A 22,406-nucleotide genomic window follows, 5' to 3' on the forward strand; every position below is an offset into this window, starting at 1 on the left:
TCATTTTGGTAAGAGATCCTTTTTCTATACTTACACCAAAATTTGGAATGACATTCCCTATCACATTCGAACATTATCTTCTATCATACTTTTTAAAAAAACATATAAACTATTTCTCCGGGATAATCATACTTGCACACACTAATTTGTTTATAGATTTGTCTTCATGTATTTTATTGTTATATTGGTCGGTACTCTGTTCAGTCTATGTCTAAGTCTTGTAAAAATGTACTGAGCTTGTTCGTTGTTTTATGTTGCTGCAGAACAGGAACCTGCTGTAAACCAGTTGCTTAAACTGAGCCAGGCCCGTTTGATGGTGACTTAACTGTTACTTTTAACCTTTCCTGTATAATAAATGAAATGAAATGAAATGAACTTCACTACATTTGAAAGACATATATCGTACTTTTCACTACACTATATTTCTATCAAGGTCGTCAAATAGAAAGTTGTTACTTTTTACTTGTAGCTTTGAATTGGTGGGTGACCCTTATGAAACAAAAATATATTGCAGTATATTGGAAAATATCATGTAATATATTAGGCATATATTATTATATATGGGATTTAATATTTATTTTTTCCAATATATTGCAATATATTAAAAGCGGCAATCATTTGTATATTTTGCAATATATTATATAATATATGTATCATCAATATATTATTAAATGTATTCAAATATATAATATATTAGAAAATAAAAAGGGAAAATAATATATTACAATATATCAAAATATATTTTAAGAAATATATTGGTAAATATATTTTCCTTTCGTAAGGGGATTTTTCTTCTTTTCTTAAACATGACTTTTTTTTTTAGGTACTGCAAGTATTATATACAACAATAATAAAACTGTGCATAGGTACTTTTACCTAAGTAAAAATCAGTCTTTACAACTTTCACTTGTAATGGAGTAATATTGGACCAGTATTATCTGTACTTTTACTCAAGTAATGGAATTGTGTACTTTTTCCACCTCTGTACATTTGCACTTGACACATTCACTAACTAAACTAAGATTGACTGCTTTTGTTTTTGATTTTCCAAAAATCATGTAGACCTATTTTGCCAGGATACAACGTCAGATAAATCATCTTTTAATTTTGCACTAATAAAACACCCGGTATTTACACTGTTCTTTGTTAATTTTGTTGTAAATCATTTCAGTAAGTATAAAAATATGGACTGTTGAAATATTAAATCAAACTGTGAATACATTGATATCAGATGAGTTTGGTTCAAAAATTCTCCTCGTTACAATGAGAGAAAGGGTTTTCCTAAACCATGGGTAGAAAAAGCCATATATGATGGGGTTTATGGTGGAGTTAATGTAGCCTAACCAGACAAACACTTCAAAGAGAGCAAGTGGGGGGGAAAAGTTGATGTAAGGATCCATCACAGAGTTTATAAAAAATGGCAACCAGCAAATGATAAAAGCACCAACGACCACACCGAGAGTTTTTGCTGCTTTTCGTTCAGATCGTCGAGAGCTTTTAAACACATTTTCATTATCATGCTGGTTTGCCTCACTGATTGTTCTTACATGTTTTTTTGCAACTACGAAAATCCTAACATACAGTCCAAACATGACAGAACAAGGAAAGAAAAAAGTTATTAACGTGTCTAAAACAGACCATAATTTACTGAAAAGCAGACTGCAATGTCCTATACAATATATTGATTCTATATATTCCTCCAGTCCTTCCTCATTAGCTTTTGAGTACAGCAGACCATATGAATAGACTGCAATCATAGTCCAACTTATCATTACCATGACCCATGCAATAGGTATGGTTATTCTTGTAGGATACTGAAGTGGATAACAAACAGCCTGATGTCGATCAATAGCAATACAAACAAGATGCAAAATAGACACTGATGTGAGAAACAAGTCAAAAGTGGAGTGCAGCAAACAGAAGGCATCTCCATAATACCAGCAGCCATCCACAGAACGGATCATACTGAAAGGCATGACCACCAGTCCAAGCAGCAGATCTGCTAGAGCCAGAGACATCACCAGGATGTTAGTGGGAGTCTGGAGCTGTTTGAAGTGCGCAATGGAAATGATGACCACCAAATTTCCTAGAATGGTGACACTCATCGCAGACACCAATACAAGATACACCACAGTCTGTGTGTAAACATGATGTGTCCCTTTAAAACAAGAGTTGTTCACTGCAGGAAAACAAAACTGAGTGGGATCGTATTCTTGTGATGATAAATCCATCCTGCCTGTCGTGTTTTTTTGTCTCTGAAAAGTCAAATCTAGTAAGTTCCACTTGGACTAGTTAGGCCCTTAAATACACTTGCTATTTTCCGACCCTCCCACAGCATTACAGGGTAGCAAATATAAATACACGAGAGGACGCAGTTTCACCAGGGAACCCAAAGACCAGGAGAAAAAGCTGAGACATTTATTCCTTCACTGTAAGAGTTGTCAGAAAACTGTGATTTTGGTGCTAACAGAAATGAGAACATTAGAGACAGATTAGTTGTAGGAATTAGAGACAAAGGACCTGTCAAAAATATTACACCTAATTAAAGATCTCACTCTGGATGTCGTGGTACAAATGGTAAGACAAGCTGAAGAAGTTACTCACCAAGTCAGCCAGCAGGGGGATCCAATGTGCAGCATTCAAGACATCAGGTGACCTAAACAGCGTACTGGCTACAGGTCTGAGTACAGCCAAAGTCCTTTCAGGCAAGTCGTGCCACTCGGCCGCCATCTTGGCAATGCCTCTGAGCAGCTATTTCAGAATAACAAGACCAGCTCCTATCTAAATGAATGGGCAAAGAGTCAGAACTGCACTTTCACTGGTCACCGGGACATAAAAACAGCATGTATAGAAACAGCAGTGAAATATGATAAAAATCGCTGAAAATTTTTGATGACTTTGCCCCAAAATAAGGTTTAAAATGCCTTTTCCCCCACAGGTTATACTTTTACTACGCATGCGCAAGGGTTCCTCAACTGTGCGCCTACGTCAGTGGAACCAGACGATAGGGTTAAATGTTTTCCCGGCTTGACTGTTAAAAGCAGATGATTGGCTTTCCAGCGGGAGGGGTGGGACATGTGCACACAACTGCCATCTTTGCCGTTACGGGTTTTCCTTATGTAGTTGTATTGAGGATTGAGGAATGGCATGTCTCTTATAAACTGTCTCTAGTACAGCAGAGAGCGCCAAACAGAAAAAAAAAGTAAATACATATTGCAGCCGATGAGCCAAGACAAACCATAAAGAAATGTCCAGCCTTAGGAGCAGCATGCAGGAGATGTCACAAGAAAGGTCATTGGAAACGCATGTGCAAAACTAAATTAGTCCATGAGGTCAAGACAATCTGACTCATTTTACCTTGGATCTGTACAACAGAGAGGAAAAAACACAGACATGGACTGTCAATCTGACAATTGGAAACACACCAGTAGCATTTAAGATAGATACTGGGGCAGATGTGACAATAATTAGTGAACAGACATTTCAAAATCTACAAAAGAAACAAGAACTGTGCAAAGCAAAAGTCACACGTAACAGTCCAGAAGGACAGCTGACATGCAAGGGTCAATTCAGAAGTCACATAAAGTATAAAGAGAAACACTTCGAACTGACCATATATGTCATAAAGTGTCCAACAGTGAATAATCTTCTCAGTGGAAGTGCAGGAGCGAGCATTTCGACACCTAAAAGAAGCTCTTATGAAATTGCCCGTATTGTCATTTTATAATGTAGAGAAGCCAACAATTGTATCTACCGATGCAAGCAGTTATGGCTTGGGAGGAGTGCTACTCCAACAACATGGAGACTGCTGAAAACCTGTTGCATACTGCTCACGAACCCTCACTAGTGCTAAAAGTCATTACGCGCAGATTGAGAAAGAGTGTCTTGCTGAAGTCTGGGCATGCGAAAAAAAAGCAAAAATTTCAGCAAATATCTAAGTGGAATGTAGCATTTTAAACTCATTACAGACCACAAGCCACTGGTTTCTCTGATAAACTGTAAAGATTTGGACAATGTACCGATCAGATGCCAAAGACTTTTACTCAGACTAATGAGATTCAATGTGACAGCTAAGTATGCTCCAGGTAAAACACTTGTTGTAGCAGACACCTTATCGCGAAGCCCACAGAGCAGCACCGTGGACAGCACCACCAACATGGATGTCAGCTGCTATATCAGTGCAGTCATTGAAAGCCTGCCTGCTTCAAAGGGGAAAATAAAAGAAATTATTTACAATTGGATGGCTGGAGCATGCTCGAGATGTACATCCCTTGGTGAGAGACTTTCATGCATTCAAGAGCGAATTGTCCGAGACTGATGGCTTGCTTACTAGAGGAAAGCTTATCATCATACCAGAGTCTCTTCGAGGATAAATTATTGAATGAATACATGAAGGACACTTGGGCTTGACCAAATGTAGGGAGAGAGCAAAGACATCCGTATGGTGGCCAGGACTATCCTCTGAAATAAAACAGAAAATTGAAAAGTGTGAATTCTGCTGTGAATACAGGAAAACACAGACAAAAGAACCGCTGAGCCCAACTCCCTTAACTGATAGACCATGGCAGCACCTGGGGTTAGATTTATGTGAGTACAAAGGGAAAAACTACATTGTACTCTCTGACTATTATTCCAGAAATCTTACACTTATCGAACACCACAGCTGAGCAAGTTGTTATCAAGCTCAAAACAACATTTGCATGATTTGGCATTGCAGAAGTAGTTGTTACGGATAATAGCCCTCAATTCATGAGTGAAACAATTCAGTCATTTAGCCGTGAGTTTGACTTCATGCATGTAACATTAAGCCCACATCACCCCTGAAGCAACGGACATGCAGAGCATGCAGTCCAGTGAGCAAAAGCAATCCTATGGCAAAAACACCCAGTATTAGCATTGCTAAGCTACAGAACAACCCCTTATGCTTCAACTGGAGTGAGCCCAGCAGAGCTTTTGATGGGCCGGAGACTCAGAAATACATTACCAAGTCCGGACACGTTTCGGTCACGACTGCAGAGGGTGGACCCTACTGGGGTAGAGTGGTGTTTACACGCATTACACGGTGCCCATCTCTCATCAGTGCCCTCCTCAGTGCTCCAGGGTGCAGCGGTTTCCAGCGAGCACTGCTCTCAGTTTCTTCCGCCCGCAAGCGTTGCGGTGCTGAGAGGCTTGTTACCCTTTTGGGGGTCTCTAAAACAGTTAGATCAAATGCTGGGAATGGTGTCCTTCCTCAGGCACCGATTTAGCTGCCTCAGTTACACCAGAGGTCAGTCTCGAGAGACTGAATCCCTTAGTAGATTATTTAGCAGCATGTGAACGACTGCCAAATTTATCTCAACGGATCCTGCATATGGCAATAAGGCTATCGCACTCAGTTCACCTGTTACCGCTGAAATTCAACGGGGTTATTCCGAGGTTGGTAGGACCCGAGCAGGCTCTGGTTACGGAACAATAAGTGAATAAGCTATTAGGGAGAAGACATTGGTTCATGAATCAGGGCCCGGTGCTGGGAGCTCCTGCCATGTAACACTAGTGATGGATGCGTCCCTCACTGGCCGGGCCGAGTATGGTTCGCAGGTCTGGTGGCGCTCCACGAAGGCTCTCCGTGGGAGATACTGATCAGGACAGACCTACTCTCACAGGTGCAGGGCACAATAATTCACCCTCGCCCGGAGTTGTGGAAGCTGTGGGTGTGGCCCCTGAGGGGGCACAGCTTGTAGCATCCGGTTACTCAACCGAGGTTGTTGAGACCATCCTCCAATCCAGAGCTCCCTCAACGAGGAAACTGTACACCCTGACGTGGATACTCTTCACCTCATGGTGCAGAGACCGTCAGCTTGACCCAGCTAATTGCCCGGTTGGTACAGTTCTGGAGTTTCTGCAAGCCAGGCTCTCTGCAGGGTTGACCCACTCCACGCTGAAGGTTTACATGGCGGCCATTGCAGCCTAGCATGAAGACACCCCCTAGTTACACGTTTCCTCTGTGGTGCACTGAGGCTGAGACCTCCAGTACAGTCCCGTATTCCCCCATGGGACTTGGTCAGGGTGTTAGAAGCCCTTTGTAAAGCTCCAATTGAGCCAATACAAGACATATCAGACAGACATCTGACCCTCAAAACTACCTTTCTGTTGGCTATCACCTCTCTGAGGAGAGTCTGAGATCTTCAGGCCCTCTCAGTGGCCCCTACTTATCTTGACTTTGTGCCCGGCATGGCCATAGCGTTCATATACCCTCGAGTGGGATATGTTCCTAAGGTTTCCTCTGTCACACCACAACTTGTAGTGCTGCAGGCCTTCTGCCCTCCTCCCTTTCGGTAGCCTGACCAAGAGAAGCTAAACTGTATGTGTCCAGTTCGAGCGCTGGACACATACATCCACAGAGCTGCCCTAAGGAGAAAATCGGACCAATTGCTAGTGTGCTACGGTCCCCCCATAAGGGGCTTTCCTGCATCTAAGCAGACTATTAGTCTTTGGATAGTTGAGACTATCAACACCACCTATGAGTCCTTTGGTCTTCCCCCGCTGTTGGGAGACAAGGCTCACTCTACTCGGGGTATTGCGCTCTCCAAGGCCTTCCTAGTAGGTGTGTCCATGCTGGACATCTGCAACGCTGCAGGGTGGTCCACACCTTCAACCTTTGTAAGATTCTATGGCCTAGATATCCCAGTTACTCCAGGCACTTCAGTTCTCTCGTCCTAAGCTGTGCTCTTTGGATACACACTAGGCAGGGAATTGGTAGTCTGGCAGCATGTGCACCTCATTCCCCATAGCGTTTTTCGACGCAGCTTGAGTTCCCGAAGAGGAACGTCTCTAGGTTATGCCTGTAACCATGGTTCCTCAAGGGAACGAAATGCTGCATCTTGATGCCATACCCCCGGCACCCCTGCCGGCACTTGCTGGTACGTGAAGCTGATGCCTGCTGCGCGGCACGTGCCTTTATAGCTTCCTGGTCACTTACGTCACCCCGCCCATGACGTCATGCTCTTCCATTGGACAGATTACACATGATATTCAGAGTCGTTCATGCTAAATGTGTTCCCCATAAAGTTTTTCTACGCAGCGTCTCGTTCCATCGAGGAACCATGGTAACATGCGTAACCAAGAGACATTTTTGTTGCTTTCACCTCTGATTTCCAGAAGGATTTGAGATTTTTCTGAGATGCCCTTTTCTTTGGCGTGTTGGAAATGGCTTTAGCTTGTCTCAAGGCCACAGAGGGAATTCTTACATACAAAATTAACAAATCTATTGGTTCTAGATTATAACGGATGGAAACTTATGCACATCAGTGTTTTTCTAATTGTCATTTTTGACATGCCTTTACATGAGTGGCTCACAAACAGCATAATAGCAATCAATAGCTACAAGCATGACATTAATGAGTGACACAGACCCAAGAACAGACATAATCACGTGAAAGTGAGAGGATGAGGAAGTTGGTCAGTGTGTGTAGCTGCTTGAAAATCGTTATAGAGATGATGACAAGTTGATTTCCACACAATGTCAGCACAGAGATTGCAGATATGTACAAGAACAAGAACACATTTACACAATTCAAATGAAAGTCAAGTGAACAGCTTGTATTCTAGTGGAAAGGCAGTGAGAGAAAGTCTTCACTGCTTTAAAGCTCAAGGCCCATGTTTATGATATTACTGCAGATCCAGAATCCTAAAGCAGAACCTCACTGTCAGTTTGCTTATATAAAGGCAAATAACAGGTCATGGCCGAGAATTACATTAGCATCAGCTACATAAACAATATTAACGGATGTTTGCAAGAGTTTAATTTTGTTAATGAGCATGTTATCCCCCATTCTACCTTACTCAACTAAACAATCAGTAATAAACTAAACAAATTATGGGAAACATTATAGGACAAAAAAAAAACAACTTAATTTCCAGCGATATCATCGACTTGATTGAACAGATACTATTTGAACTGAATTTGAACTGGATGATGACATCCCTGAATTCAGTGATGAACTGCCTTTATCTGAAAATTGAGTGTATACTACTGTCCTTTTGCACTGAGGCACAATTTTCCTATTTGATACTGTAAATCACTTAGTTTGATCTGAGGTGGATATGTGTTCTGTGGCGCCATTTTAAAATGCAGAAATCTATTTCAACACAGAACTATTAAAATTGATAAGGGATTCCTTGCTCATAAAGGCTTTTATAGACATTTGGTTGAATAATACTGAATGTATAAATGTGTGTGCCTAAAGCATTCCCCTTTTTGAAATGAAATTTTGAAATGATTGGACCATCAGATCAGAATTCCACTCATTTTTTTTAATCATTTGGGAGGCAATATGTATGTAATGTTATACATAAGGCACAGTGTGCCAGAATTACTTATTTTTGCTCATGTTTTTGGGCCTAGTAGGGCCTATATCTATGAATGTTATTTCATGCACCAAAAGACTTCAGCACCAGTGGTGATATACCACAATAGTTCTGACACAATCAGAGAACAATTTCTTTTCTGGAAAACTTATGACTTTAACTTCACTACATTTGAAAGACATATATTGTACTTTTCACTACACTACATTTCTATCAAGGACGTCAAATAGAAAGTTTTTACTTTGTAGCTTGGTGGGTGAATTTTCTTCTTCTCTAAAACATGACTTTTTGTTTAGGTACTGCAAGTATTACATACAACAATAATAAAATGATGCCTAGGTACTTTTACTTACGTAATGTTGTGGAAATTCTAATTCAATAACAATTTGTAGAGACTGAGAATGAAAAACCAAACAGAGTTTTGTCTTTGTATTGCTTTAATTCTCTGCAGAGAATGATCTGGTTTACACACAGCTTCCGAGTCTGTGTGCAAAGAGATAACACACAGACTTACAGCCCACTTTTTATAGAATGTAAAAAGATACATTGAAGGACAGACTAGGACCTTTGAGCCAATCATATTGCTCATTGCACATCACATCATAACACATGCACATCTCATGCACATCTCATCGTAGATGCCTGGTTACTCTCAAAAACTGTCCATCCCTGCTACACAGTTTCCCCTCAAATGTTGTTTTTCAACTTAAAGCAGTTATGTGCACAAGTTACATAAAATAACTCAATGTCCCTATGGGCTATATATACTACCTTATTCATTGTATGTTTAAAAAGATACTTAAATGAGATTGATGCAATCAATGCCAAACTAACAAAACTAAAAATTTCCATGACAGTAAGGAAAAATCTTTACAGTCTTTAAAACTTTCACTTGTAATGGAGTAATATTTGACCAGTATTATCTGTACTTTCACTGAAGTACTGGAATTACATACTTTGTCCACCTCTGTACATTTGCACTTAACACATTCACTAACTAAACTAAGATGGGCTGCTTTTTAGATTTTCTAAATATCATGTAAACCTATTTTGCCAGTCAGAGACACTTAAATCATCTTTTAATTTTGCACAAATAAAACACATGCTATTTACACTGTTCTTTGTTCATTTTGTTGTAAATAATTTCAGTAAATATAAAAATATTGACTTGAAATATTAATTCAAACTGTGAAAACATTGATATCTGATGAGTTTGGTTCAAAAATTCTCCTTGTTACAATGAGAGCAAGGGTTTTCCTAAACCATGGCTAGAAAAAGCCATATATGATGGGGTTTATGGTGGAGTTAATGTAGCCTAACCAGACAAACACTTCAAAGAGAGCAAGTGGGGTGTAAAAGTTGATGAAAGAATCTATAACAAAGTTTAAAAAAAATGGCAACCAGCAAATGATAAAAGCACCAACGACCACACCGAGAGTTTTTGCTGCTTTTCGTTCAGATTGTCGAGAGCTTTTAAACACATTCTCATTACCATGCTGGTTTGCCTCACTGATTGTTCTTACATGTTTTTTTGCAACTACGAAAATCCTAGCATACAGACCAATCATGACGGAACATGGAAAGAAAAAAGTTATTAATGTGTCTAAAACAGACCATAATTTACTGAAAAACAGACTGCAATGTCCTATTGTTACGAACAGAACCCAGGAAAACAGGAGACGAGAGATCCAAACGCAGTGTGGTATTTATTTGGGTAATCCAAATCAGAATCCAACAAGCAGGGGTCAAAACCAGAAATCAATCCAAACATCAAACAAACAGGGACAGGAACGGGAATAGGAACTGGAACAGGAAACTCGGAAGACGAGGAAACTCGGAAGGCGAGGAAACTGGATGACGGAATGAAAGGACTCCATCAAGACAAACAGAAAAAGACCGGTTAATATAGGCAAGGTAATGACTATCAAGTGAAGACACGTGAGTGCAATGAACAGGAGTGCAATTACTGTGATGAAGGGACAAGGCTTTGTGGGAATTGTAGTGCCTATGGTGAGGTGCCTATGGGGAAGTGAGATGTGTCCCTTTTAGACAAGAGTTGTTCACTGCAGGAAAACAAAACTGAGTGGGATCGTATTCTTGTGATAAATCCGTCGTGGTTTCTTCGTCTCTGAAAAGTCAAATCTAAGTTCCAGTTGGACTAGTTAGGCCCTTAAATACACTTCATGCTATTTTCCGACCCTCCCACATCATCACAGGGCAGCAAATGACCAACAAGCACTCATTAAAAAATAAAAATATACACTCTCAGAGGAAAGGTACAAAACTCTCACTGGGGCGGTTACCTTTTAAATGGAACTAAAGGTACTTTTTAGTATGTACCTTTAAGATGAGGCTGTAAAATTCAGTTCCTGAAGGGCCACTGTCCTGCAGAGTTTTGCCAACCCTAATCAAACACACCTGAACCAGCTAATCAAGGGCTGTATCCAAAACTGCATTCTTCCCAACTGTACAAGTGAAAGACAGTATGTGACAAAAGTAGTATGTCACATTCATACTTTATAGAACATATTCTTTTTGCAGTTTTTGAAGTATCTACTTATTCATAAAAGTACCTACCTATTTAAGAGATTGTGATTTGTAATGCAGCCAAGTTTCTTACGATTCTTTGCAACTTCCAGGTGTTTTGAAGCTGGATGGAGTTACACTCTGCAGGACAATGGACCTCCAGGAATGGATTTTGACACTTGCTATATGCCACATACTGTAAATATTATAAACATTTTTACCTTCAGTCTTATTTTTAGCCCTAAGCATTAAAGATGTATTGGGCCGATTCATAAACCTGCCCTTTAAAAACATAGTATATTTAATTTTCTCCACTTTATCAAGGTAAGAGTGTCTGTGCAAACTACAATCTTCAGCCTTATAATCTAATAATAATAAAAACAATCTCTTGAACTGAACACATGAGCAAAAAGATGAGCATGAGCTCTCAGTTTCAGAAAACTAGAACCTATAAAATGCTGTTTTTCTTAGTCTAGCCAGGCCTTTAAATATTCTCCATGCTCTTTTATGACCCTCCCACATCATAAAATGCAGCAAATGACAACCAAGCAGTCATTAAAAATGAAGAAAATATGCAGTTTTAGTTACATCATTTAAATATTCTGGTTTGTCCATTACTCAGTTATTATTTATCTTATAAAAGTACTGGATAATTACAATAGTGTAAACGATTATCTCATGACAAAGATGAAAAATGAATTATTTAAAAAAAAATCTCTGGAAGTGAACACTCATGATCTCAATTGCTGTCATTGTTTTATAAACAAGGCCCAGTTTAATGCTGGATTTAATCATCGTTTGATACAGAAATATAAAGCATTCACAGTGATAAAAGATCCTGGTCATGATTCGGAACTGCAGGCAGTAAGTGAAATGGCATAAAATTTCTGTGTTTCTTGGGAATTGGCGCTCAAGGGCTCATGACTTTAGCTCTGCCCATGGCATGCTTTCCAGGAGCTCAGGCCTAGTCCACACGGACACGGGTATTTTTATAACCGTTTTATAACGAGTTTTTCCTCCTGCGTTTAAAAAAAAAAATCCTGTCCACATGAAAACGCCAAAACATGCTATCAAGCGCTGTCAAGAGCATGCCACACCAGCAGGCGGCGATATAACCCAAATTGTAAAGTCACCTTGGCCAATCAGAAGCAGTCAGCAGCGCACAATCTGACGTCAAACACAGCGGATAACGGCGCACACTCTGACGTCGCAAGGCAAAAACCACGGTTATACTGTCCACACGACAACACTGCAACCGGCGTTTCTGAAAATGCTCACCCTGGCCGTAGTTTTCAAAAATGTTCGGTTTCGGTGCCCTGAAACTGCGTTTTCGTGTGGACGAAAGGCCGAACCCCGTAAAGAAAGTCACGGTTATAAAAATACCCGTGTCCGTGTGGACAGGGCCTCAGTGTGATGAGGACACCCTTCAAACAAATTACTCACTGCCTACACAGACTAGTGAAGGATGGAGGGAACAAAGTCTGGTAGAGTGAGTAACCAGTTGAGAAACTTAATTTGCAATACATTGTGTCTTACAAGTAGGGTAAGATTTGTGGTTAACAGACTGTTGTTCAATGTCAAAGTTAGTCGTTAAAGTAAAGTGAAAGTAAATAAAATGTTATTAAGTGTAAAAAACATTACAACTAGTAAGTCAGCATGCATATAAATTCTGTATATCAGGGAACATGTGATTGTTTAAGAGAGCTTAAGCTAAATCTTTAAAACACAATCTTGTACTAATGTATTTAGAGTAAATATATGTTAATTGTAATAGTTTTGATACAGTTTCTCCTGTAACCTAAAAGGTTATAGCAAATTCTTAAAAGGGGAGGTGATTAGAAGATTGTGGATGTGTCCTTAAGGAAAGCCTGGGAATAGGGGAAAGGGGGGAATGTAACGCGGCGACCAGTGGCGAACTGGGACAGTAAATCAGGCCGGGAATTTGACTCAACCCCGGGCCACCTGTTGCTGCAGTCACCACCACCCAATTCATGTGTCCACCAGACATTGCTAAACTCTTTGGCTCTTTCAGTTGTTTGAATTGGGTTATACTTAAAAAATAAATCAAAATCCTTAGACTGTGGACGGGCAAAATAATCAAGTGAAGTATCAAGAAGTATCAAGGCATTCACTGTCTCGATAATCTTTCCCTTAATCCCCCTCTCTCTCACTCTGCACATTGAGTTTTTCTCTGCAATATGAAATAAGCACTTTCAATAATCTATATTACTTATGCAGCCATCAATTGTATGTCCCAATGATCCCAGTCCTACTACTGATGACCTTATAAATCATAAAAGCACATTTTTTTAACAGTATAGCCAGCATGTTTAGTTTTGCTTATAGCTTAAACTTTACCTGAAGGTTCCTGCTCAGACTCAAAAGCTGAACTGTCTTGTTCAACAGCAGGAGCACTTGCAGCACTAGTGTTGCTGTTGCTTCCTTCGTCACCTTCAAAATAAATAAGCATTGTACACTAGGCTACATATTGTAGGCTAGAAATGTAAAATCAATTTCTGGTCAATTTTGGCACTAATAAAATACGGTATCTTCACATGTAAAAGTTTTTGCTAGTTTGTCATTAAGATGCTCTTTCAAAACATCTATCACTACATTTGTAATACATACACATATATATATATATATATATATATTTTTTTTTTTTTTAATAGATTTTATATATTGTAAGTCGCTTTGAATGAAAGTGTCCGTCTGCCAAATGCTTATGTAAATATTAGGGTGGAACAGTTCAACTTTTTCACAGTTCAGTTTGTTTCACGGTTTTAGAGTCACGGTTTCGGTATAGTTGTGTGTGCTATGTTTATGGAAAAAAATATATATATTATCATATTATTAAGAATATTCTAACTACAAGCAACGGCACAAATAAATACAAAAGTGTAAAGATACAAATAAAATAAACTGACTTTCAGGTTTTTTTTTTAGGTAGGTCTTGCATTAGTTTTTAGGTACAGAAATTAAAGTAATCAAATGTAAAACAGCATTGCATTTTGGACTATAAATTAAAGATTATTCTTTATTAAAGTAAAAAAAGCTTTTTAATCAAGAGCAGTGAGTGATTTCTTGGTTGTTGCTGTTCGATTAATATAAAGAGAATTGAAGAGATTATCACTTGAACAGAATGCACTGATACAGTGTTCGTATTAGTATTGAACAAGAGTGAATGATTTGTAGAGGTATTTTTCATCGCTGTTGTTGTCAAGTCAAGTCACCTTTATTTATATAGCGCTTTAAACAAAATACATTGCGTCAAAGTAACTGAACAACATTCATTAGGAAAACAGTGTGTCAATAATGCAAAATGACAGTTAAAGGCAGTTCATCATTGAATTTAGTGATGTCATCTCTGTTCAGTTCAAATAGTGTCTGTGCATTTATTTGCAACCAAGTCAACGATATCGCTGTAGATGAAGTGACCCCAACTAAGCAAGCCAGAGGCGACAGCGGCAAGGAACCGATACTCCATCGGTGACAGAATGGAGAAAAAAACCTTGGGAGAAACCAGGCTCAGTTGTAATGTCTGGGAATCCAGAATGCGCATGCTTCAACAGAAACCATATATTATTTGAACCCTGTTTGTTTAACGTGTTATTTATAGTAAACAATATTACAGATGCTTTGTCAGATTTAAGTTGAACAGCGGTCCCAGCACGTGTCGAACCGTGTGTGGTGAACTGAACGGTTCGTTTTTTTCAGTGAACCATAGTAAATATAAATTTAATTCTGACCGATCTGCTCCCTTACTGGCGAACATGGCTGGGATTTTGCAGCAACTTGCTGCATCTGTGGCCAGGGCTTTTCTCCTTTCCGTCTCTGCTCCTCCTTTGCGTTTACGCTCCATTTTTGCGATTTTCTAAGATTTTCTAAGACTAGCCAATTAGGCAGTGCTTCGCTAATGTTTGGTCATGTGGTGGTGTCATTTTCACTCCGCGATCGCCTCATTTGTACATTCATAAGACCGTCAATAAATTCGCAGTTGCATACCAGCCTATTGCACGTCAGCCTGATCGACTGCACAGCGGCAGCCGGCAGGCCAGGATGACCGTCAGGCCAACGGGGAATGTCCCGGTGCTCCCGATGGCCAGTCTGCCCCTGGTGAGGACGGACAAAAAGCACTGGTGTATCTGAGCATCTGTTCTTTAGTTGTTATCGTTATTAAAGTAAAGTAAGATTCATTGTCTGTCTCCTTTCTTGACAGCTGTCTCAAAATATAAGACATAGGTCGCATCCGAAATAGGCGAAAAACAGTATGCGAAGCCAGTAGTATGTCCGAATTCTTAGTATTCGAAAAACAGTAGGCGAAATGTACCCAGATGGCCTACTACTTCCGCATTACACATTGTAAACTGATGAGACTATTTTGTAAATTGAGTTTAAAAATATGTTTAATAATCATTATCGATCAGAGGCTGTGCCTCAGCTTGTTAAGGCTGCTTTCTACAGACGGCTCGTTAAGTAATTTAATGAGATAAAGTTAAAAAAATTTAACGAGTTAATTTACATTTTACTAGTGTTGATAAAAATTGTTGGATAACTTAACTTAATAGGTGCCTCAGTTTGATCATAAATCATCAGTAATGTGTAAATCCTGTTCTGATGTTACAGAGACTGATGAAACCCTACTCACTGGAAAGCATAATTCAGTAAGTATATAAATTAAATTTAATCTTAACTACACACACTCTTTACATGTATTTATGTTAGGATCATCACTGATTTATGCTGTTTTTTTTTATTATAATATGAATTTCCAGGTATTTCCAGTTGCTATTTTGTCAGTTGCAAAGTGCTTAATAGCAAATAACTTTTGTAGCAGTTGTGCACACTGATTTTGCAGCAGTTTCCAGTTGTTTTTTAAACAAGCAACATCTGAACATCTGAAAAATGTTGTCTTGAGAATGGGTGCCACACTTTAGAGTGCCACACTTTATTCTCTTTATTTATTAATTTATTTTTCATTTCTACATGGATAAGAGCACAAAGCTTCAGACAAAACCACATTAACATTTTCATAAAGTAGTATAATAGAGCTTAAAGCAACACCAAAAGGGAATTTCTTAAGACGTTTCTATAATAATGTCAGGAAAATAAACTTCAGCAGCTTCAGTTCCGTAACTGTATGTGTACAAGATGAGGACTTTAAATTTGGGTATCAAAAATGAGTGGAAAACAGTGGAAATCTAAAATTTACCCCAGGGATACAGTAAATAAATAACTAATAACTTAAATAACTAATATATGTATATCTCGATTTGACAGTCTTAAAATTACCTTCATAACTTACAGAAGCTTAAACAATAGCACTATGAGAACATGAAGTGATTTGCAGAGTCTTAACCTGTTCAATTGTCCTACAGGTAATCCTGCTCTTGAAGAGCTGCACACGGTCATCTGGTGTGACACAGCTGTGCTCAGATTGTCCCACACATGCTCTCCTGTGCTGGCTTCTGTGTTTTGAGGTTCCAGTGTATCATCGTCATGATCCTCTACAATTTGTGGATCCGCAATGTCCTCATTCAGAAGACGGAGGTTGTGGAGCACTACACAGCATGCAACAACATCTGGCACAAAGACAGGACTCACTTCCAGGGCCTTGAAGAAGAAGAAGATGGAGCACAGCTTGTCTTCATCATCCTGAAGGCTCTCTCAACAATGTTCTGTGCACGAGCATCATTGGTGTTGAATCAAACCTGTGCAGGATTCTGTTCAGGCTCTCTGTATGGAGTGATGAGGCAGATGTGTGCACTCAAACAAGGATACCCACCATCTCCCAGGATGTGTTATCCTGCAGGTGGATACAGGCCTCCAGTGTAAATAGGGCTGTTCTTCAGCAACCTGGCATCATACACAGACCCGGGACACTCAACAAACATATCAAGGTACTTCCCCTGGTGGTGACCTGCAACTGAACAGAATGAAACCGCTTCCTGTTGAAATAACATTGGGCTTCACTTGCTGGAGGTTCAATTTGTATGTGACCGCCATCTATTGTGCCAGCTACCAGAAGAAATGCTGCTTCCACTGCCTGTCATCTGTGGTGGAGAAGGCAATCAGCCTCTTCAAAATCCCCATGACTGACCTGCTCATTCTGTGCACAATGTTATGCAGCTCTTGGATGTCAAAGGCCATTGACAGCAGCCTTTATGATGCTGTTCGCAGTCTGTAAATATGTAGTTTTTGTTTTTTAGAATAAAATTTCAATAGGCTACACATTTTTGCTGATATATATATATATATATATATATATATATATGTGTGTGTGTGTGTATATTGTCTATAATGTATATATTATGAATGTATTTATGTATATATTGTGATGTGTGTGTATATATGTGTGTGTGTGTTTCTATGTATATTTCTATAATGTATTTATGTGTATGTGTGTGTGTGTATTTGTCTAAGCATTCTTTCAAGTTTATTAATTAATTTATGTTCCTTTTGTTTCTTTTGTGTAATTTTATTTGTATTTATTTATTACAAAAAATTACTTTATATCCTTACATAAAATCAGGCTATCATTCTGTTCACAGAAGTAGCTGCTGTTATTCTGAGGTAGAAAATTCTTATCGCAGTATGCGATTTCGGACGCAGCTTTACCTCACCAAAAAAAAAAAAAACTATAACTTGTTCTTAAGTTTATTTCACTGCAAACTAGTTAAAAATAAAGTAGATATTAAGTAGCCACATGGGTTAATTATTCAGCATTACGTTAAAGTTCACAAAAACGGTTACAGTTCTCTTCACATTTTAATAAAAACGTTTTAATCACCTAATTATGATGCCTTTATTGTGTATTGTCATTCTAAACGATGTAAAGATCAAAAAGGCCACCAAAGATCTCCAAAGCAAATATAATTTCTGTAACCAATACAGGCATTTTCATATTGACAGGAAATAAGTTCATCTGGTTAGTGGCTATCTGCAGTATTTTTAGGCTTGCAGTATTTGACCTTTTGAACCAGGGCTAAGATATTACATGAATAAAGGGATTGATGTATAAATTTGTTTAAAACCAACTGAGTAATGCAGAAAGGATCACAAGATGACTTCTGAAATTGTTTCATATTAAGCATACTCATATACCAGGGAATGTAGCAAATGAAATGTTCCACTTGAGCTGCGTTGAAAAACACTATGGGGAATGCGTCTAGCGCGAGCGGCTCTGAATATCATGTGTAATCTGTCCAATGGAAGAGCGTGACGTCACGGGCGGGGTAACGTAAGCGACCAGGAAGCTATAAAGGCACGTGCCGCGCAGCCGGCGTCAGCTTCGCACCTTTCAGCAAGCGCTCTGTGTGTGCATGTTATTCTGTCTTGTTAGTCTTATTTATTGTTGTTTATCACTACTAGCTCCTCAAAGAGTAAGCAATAGTCAAAGAGCAAAGCTAAGACGAGACATCTGAAAGGTGAATCCAGATCGCGTTTCAGATTGTGTGTTCCGCGCTATATCACGAGTGGGGATACACACAGTCTTTGTTCGGTTTACCTGGGATCGAAGCATGCTGTTTCGGCTCTTGAGGGAGCTGACTGCCTGCACTGGTACGAGCCAGTGTGGACGCTTCGATCCTTCTCGAGAGGGAGTCTTCGCCAGCGTTTCTCGCGGTGTCAGTCCCGCTTTCGCCGAGGCGGAGTGGAGCGGTGCCTGCATTCGCTGGGTTTGGAGATAGATGTACTGGAGGGTATGGAGACGGGCGCATCCCTATCTCCTACCTCACCCGCCAGATCTGCCCGATCTCTGGGTTCAGAAGCTGCGAGCTGTGTTCCATCCCCCCGAGTAACGGCCTTGACACAACGGCTTTTTTTCACGGTTCCTTCCTCTGTGAACTCGCAGCTGCAACTATTTATCTCAGAGGAGATTAATACTGTTTGTGTGACTAAGCGGCTCGCGCGCTGCCGAGGCAACGCGTGTATTACACCAAACCAGACCGTGTTTACTCATCTGATTGGTTAGCTGCATTTAATTCTGAGGAATTAAATTAGTATTTATCTGACTATGAGAAGTTAGATATGAATTGTATCAACAGGGCATACTCTGTTTACTCGTCTGATTGCATTAAATTCTGAGGAATATAATGACATTAATCTCACTCTGAGAAATTATATATACAGGAAGGGCTGCTGGGCGGGAGCAGCCCTCTCAGTGTATCATCAGAGCGTTGCTGCCCGTGCTGGGTAGCAACGGTCTGAGCCAGGGTTTTCCCAGCTTAAGGGGGATCTGAGGGCCATATTTCAGGCTGGGAGGTCCTCGGCTAAGAAGTCCTGACACGTTTCGGTCACGACTGCAGAGGGCGGCCCCTACTGGGTTAGAGTGGGGTTTACACGCATTACACGGTGCCCATCTCTCCTCAGTGCCCTCGGGAAATTGATCTGGCAACCCTGCCAAAGCTCCAGGGCGCAGCGGTTTCCAGCAAGCACTGCTCTCAGTTTCTTTCTCAGCGTTGCTGAGAGGCTCGTAACCCCTTTGGGGGTCTCTAAAACAATTAGATCGGTTGCTGGGAATGGTGTCCTACCTCAGGCAGCGATTTAGCTGCCTCAGTTACACCAGAGGTCAGTCTCGAGACTCAGTCTCGACTGATTCCCTCAGTAGATTATTTAGCAGCATGTGAACGACTGCCAAATTTATCTCAACGGGTCCTGCATATGGCAATAAGGCTATCGTACTCAGTTCACCTCTTACTGCTGAAATTCAGCGGGGTTATTCCGACGTTGGTCGGATCCGAGCAGACTCTGGTTACGGAACAAGAAGTTAATACCCTATTAGGGAGGAGGCCATTGTGGTGGTCCCTCCTAAGGACAGGGATCTGGGTCTTTACAGCCAGTATTTCACAAGTTCCAAAGAAGGATGGGGGTGGTTGCGTCCGATCATAGATCTGCGTCAGTAAAATCGCTCATTTATGAGGCTGAAGTTCAAAATGCTCACTATAAAGCATGTTGTATCACAAATCAGGTCCGAGGACTGGTTTGTCAAATCAGATCTCATAGACGCATACTTCCATTTCTCCATCCTTCCACAACACAGGAAGTTTCTGAGGTTCGCTTTGTAGGGGCGAAGCGTACCAATATCGTGTACTTCCTTTCGGCCTTGCACTCTCACCCCGCATATAAAATTATATCAACAATTGGTTGATTCTAGTTCAATCAGAGCACATGGCGGTTTGACATCGAGATTACGTTCTTGCACACATGCGGGAGCTGGGTTTGAGACTGAACGCCAAGAAGAGTGTACTTTCTCCAGTTCAGAGAACCACCTATCTAGGCGTAGTGTGGGATTCAACCACGATGCAGTCACGTTTGTCCCCTGCTTGTATAGAGTCGATTCTCATGTCAGTCGAGAGAGTCAAAGAAGGCCAGTCACTCACTGTCAAACAATTTCAGAGATTGTTGGGTCTGATGGCAGCTTCATCCAACGTGATACCTCTTGGCCTGCTGTACATGAGACCCCTACAGTGGTGGCTCAAGACCAAGGGTTTTTCCCCGAGGGGAAATTCACTTCGACTGATCAAGGTCACACGGCGATGCCTACGTGCCTTAGACATGTGGAAGAAACCTTGTTTCTTGAATCAGGGCCCGGTGCTGGGAGTTCCTTGTCGCCGTGTAACACTAGTGACGGATGTGTCCCTCACTGGTTGGGGTGCGGTCATGAGTGGCCACCCTGCCAATGGTCCTGGTCAGACCTGAGAGGTCACTGTAACGCTTTACAACTTCATAATCTCGGGAAGGAGGAGGTGGGAACCGGTGGACATTCAAATAAAACTTTAATGACAAAATAAAGAAAAAACAAAAAAACACAAAACAAAACAAAAAAAAAACAAACAAAAAAACAAACCCAAAATACTCTTTTGTATCCTTCCAATCTCCTCAGTGGGACTCGAGACCGTTGAGTGTCGCAGGTGTCATTCATTTCCAATCACTCCACCAGCCTCGCTCCGTTCCCATGGCTCTCGGCCCCCGCCCCCCCCACTCGTCATATTCCCCCATCGCTCCTCACAGGCTGGGGGGTACCCATGAGACTACGCTCTACTCCTCCCCCCCACTCCCTCCAGGGGGACCGCTCACGGTGACCTGCAGGAATCTGGGGGTAGGACAGACGAGGCGAGAGAAAAGGAGATGGAAGGATGAGGAGTGACAGAGATGAGAGAGGGGAGAGAGGAGAGGAAAAAAATTGTTCCGGTTCCAAGGCGCACTGCCGCCTCGGCCCTCCACCAGCTGGGTGAACTCCTCCGCGGTGCCTGGCGGTGGCACTGGACGGCCCTTGGCGGACGGCATGACAATTCGCCGACGGCTCCTCCGGTTTTGGGCAGCTGGTAGGAGCCCGCCGTTCCTTGCTCCTCCCAATTTCATCTTGGATGGCAGCAGGCTCCGGCTCCCTGGTGAATGGCGCCGACTCCTCCGCTCCCTCATGGATGGCAGCCGCCCCTCCACATCACGGGCGGCTGGCAGCGAGTTTGTCTGTCCCCTGCAACACACTCCAGCCCACCGCCTCGAGCGTGAACCAAACACAAAATAAAATCCAGGCCTGGTGCTCTCTGGTCCTTCACTGTCGTCGCTCCTCTTTTGTATCCTTCCAATCTCCTCCTTGGGACTCCAGACCAGTGAGTGTCGCTCATTTCCAATCACTTAACCAGCCATGCTCTGTTCCCACGGCTCTCGGCCCCGCCCCACTCATCACAGTCACCATGTGTTGGTGTGCACCCTGAGGTGGTAAAGCAGATATGGAGAATTTTTGGCAAAGCTCAAGTGGACCTCTTTGCGACTAAAGAGAAATCACAATGTCCACTTTGGTTCTCTCTAGTTCATCCAGCTCCTTTGGGACAGGACGCAATGGCACAGACCTGGACGAAGCTTCGTCTGTACGCATTTCCCCCTATTGCTCTGCTCACAGGAGTTCTGGCAAGAGTACGCTTGGACGGGGTGCGTCTGTTGCTAGTAGCCCCATTCTGGAACGGGCAGAGTATGGTTCGCAGCACGTGCCTTTATAGCTTCCTGGTCGCTTACATCACCCCGCCCGTGATATCACGCTCTTCCATTGGACAGATTACACATGATATGCAGAGTTGCTCATGCTGGATGCATTCCCCATAACATTTTTCTACGCAGCATCTCGTTTCATCGAGTAACCATGGTTACATGTGTAACCTAGAGACATTTTTGTTGCTTTCACCTCTGATCTCCACAATGATTTGAGATTTTTCTGAGATGCCCTTTTCTTTGACTTGTTGGAAATGGCTTTAGCTTGTCTCAAGGCAACAGAGGGAATTCTTACATACAAAATTAACAAATCTATTGGTTCTAGATTATAACGGATGGAAACTTATGCACATCAGTGTTTTTCTAATTGTCATTTTTGACATACCTGTACATGAGCGGCTCACAAACAGCATAATAGCAATCAATAGCTACAAGCATGACATTAATGAGTGACACAGACCAAAGAACAGACATAATCACGTGAAAGTGAGAGGATGAGGAAGTTGGTCACTGTGTGTAGCTGCTTGAAAATTGTTGAGATGATG

The 22,406-nt window shown here is 41.1% G+C and overlaps 1 protein-coding gene and 1 pseudogene across 1 annotated transcript; both read right to left on the reverse strand.

The window, feature by feature from the left end:
• Nucleotides 1–1,205: 1,205 nt before the first annotated feature.
• Nucleotides 1,206–2,231, reverse strand: LOC132107209 (trace amine-associated receptor 13c-like). The gene has a single exon (XM_059513449.1). The coding sequence runs from the start codon at nucleotides 2,229–2,231 to the stop codon at nucleotides 1,206–1,208; it is 1,026 nt and encodes a 341-aa protein (XP_059369432.1).
• A 7,296-nt stretch (nucleotides 2,232–9,527) lies between these two features.
• Nucleotides 9,528–18,590, reverse strand: LOC132107382 (trace amine-associated receptor 13c-like; annotated as a pseudogene).
• Nucleotides 18,591–22,406: the final 3,816 nt, after the last annotated feature.

Source organism: Carassius carassius, chromosome 27 (genome assembly GCF_963082965.1).
Source record: "Carassius carassius chromosome 27, fCarCar2.1, whole genome shotgun sequence".
NCBI lineage: Eukaryota > Metazoa > Chordata > Actinopteri > Cypriniformes > Cyprinidae > Carassius > Carassius carassius.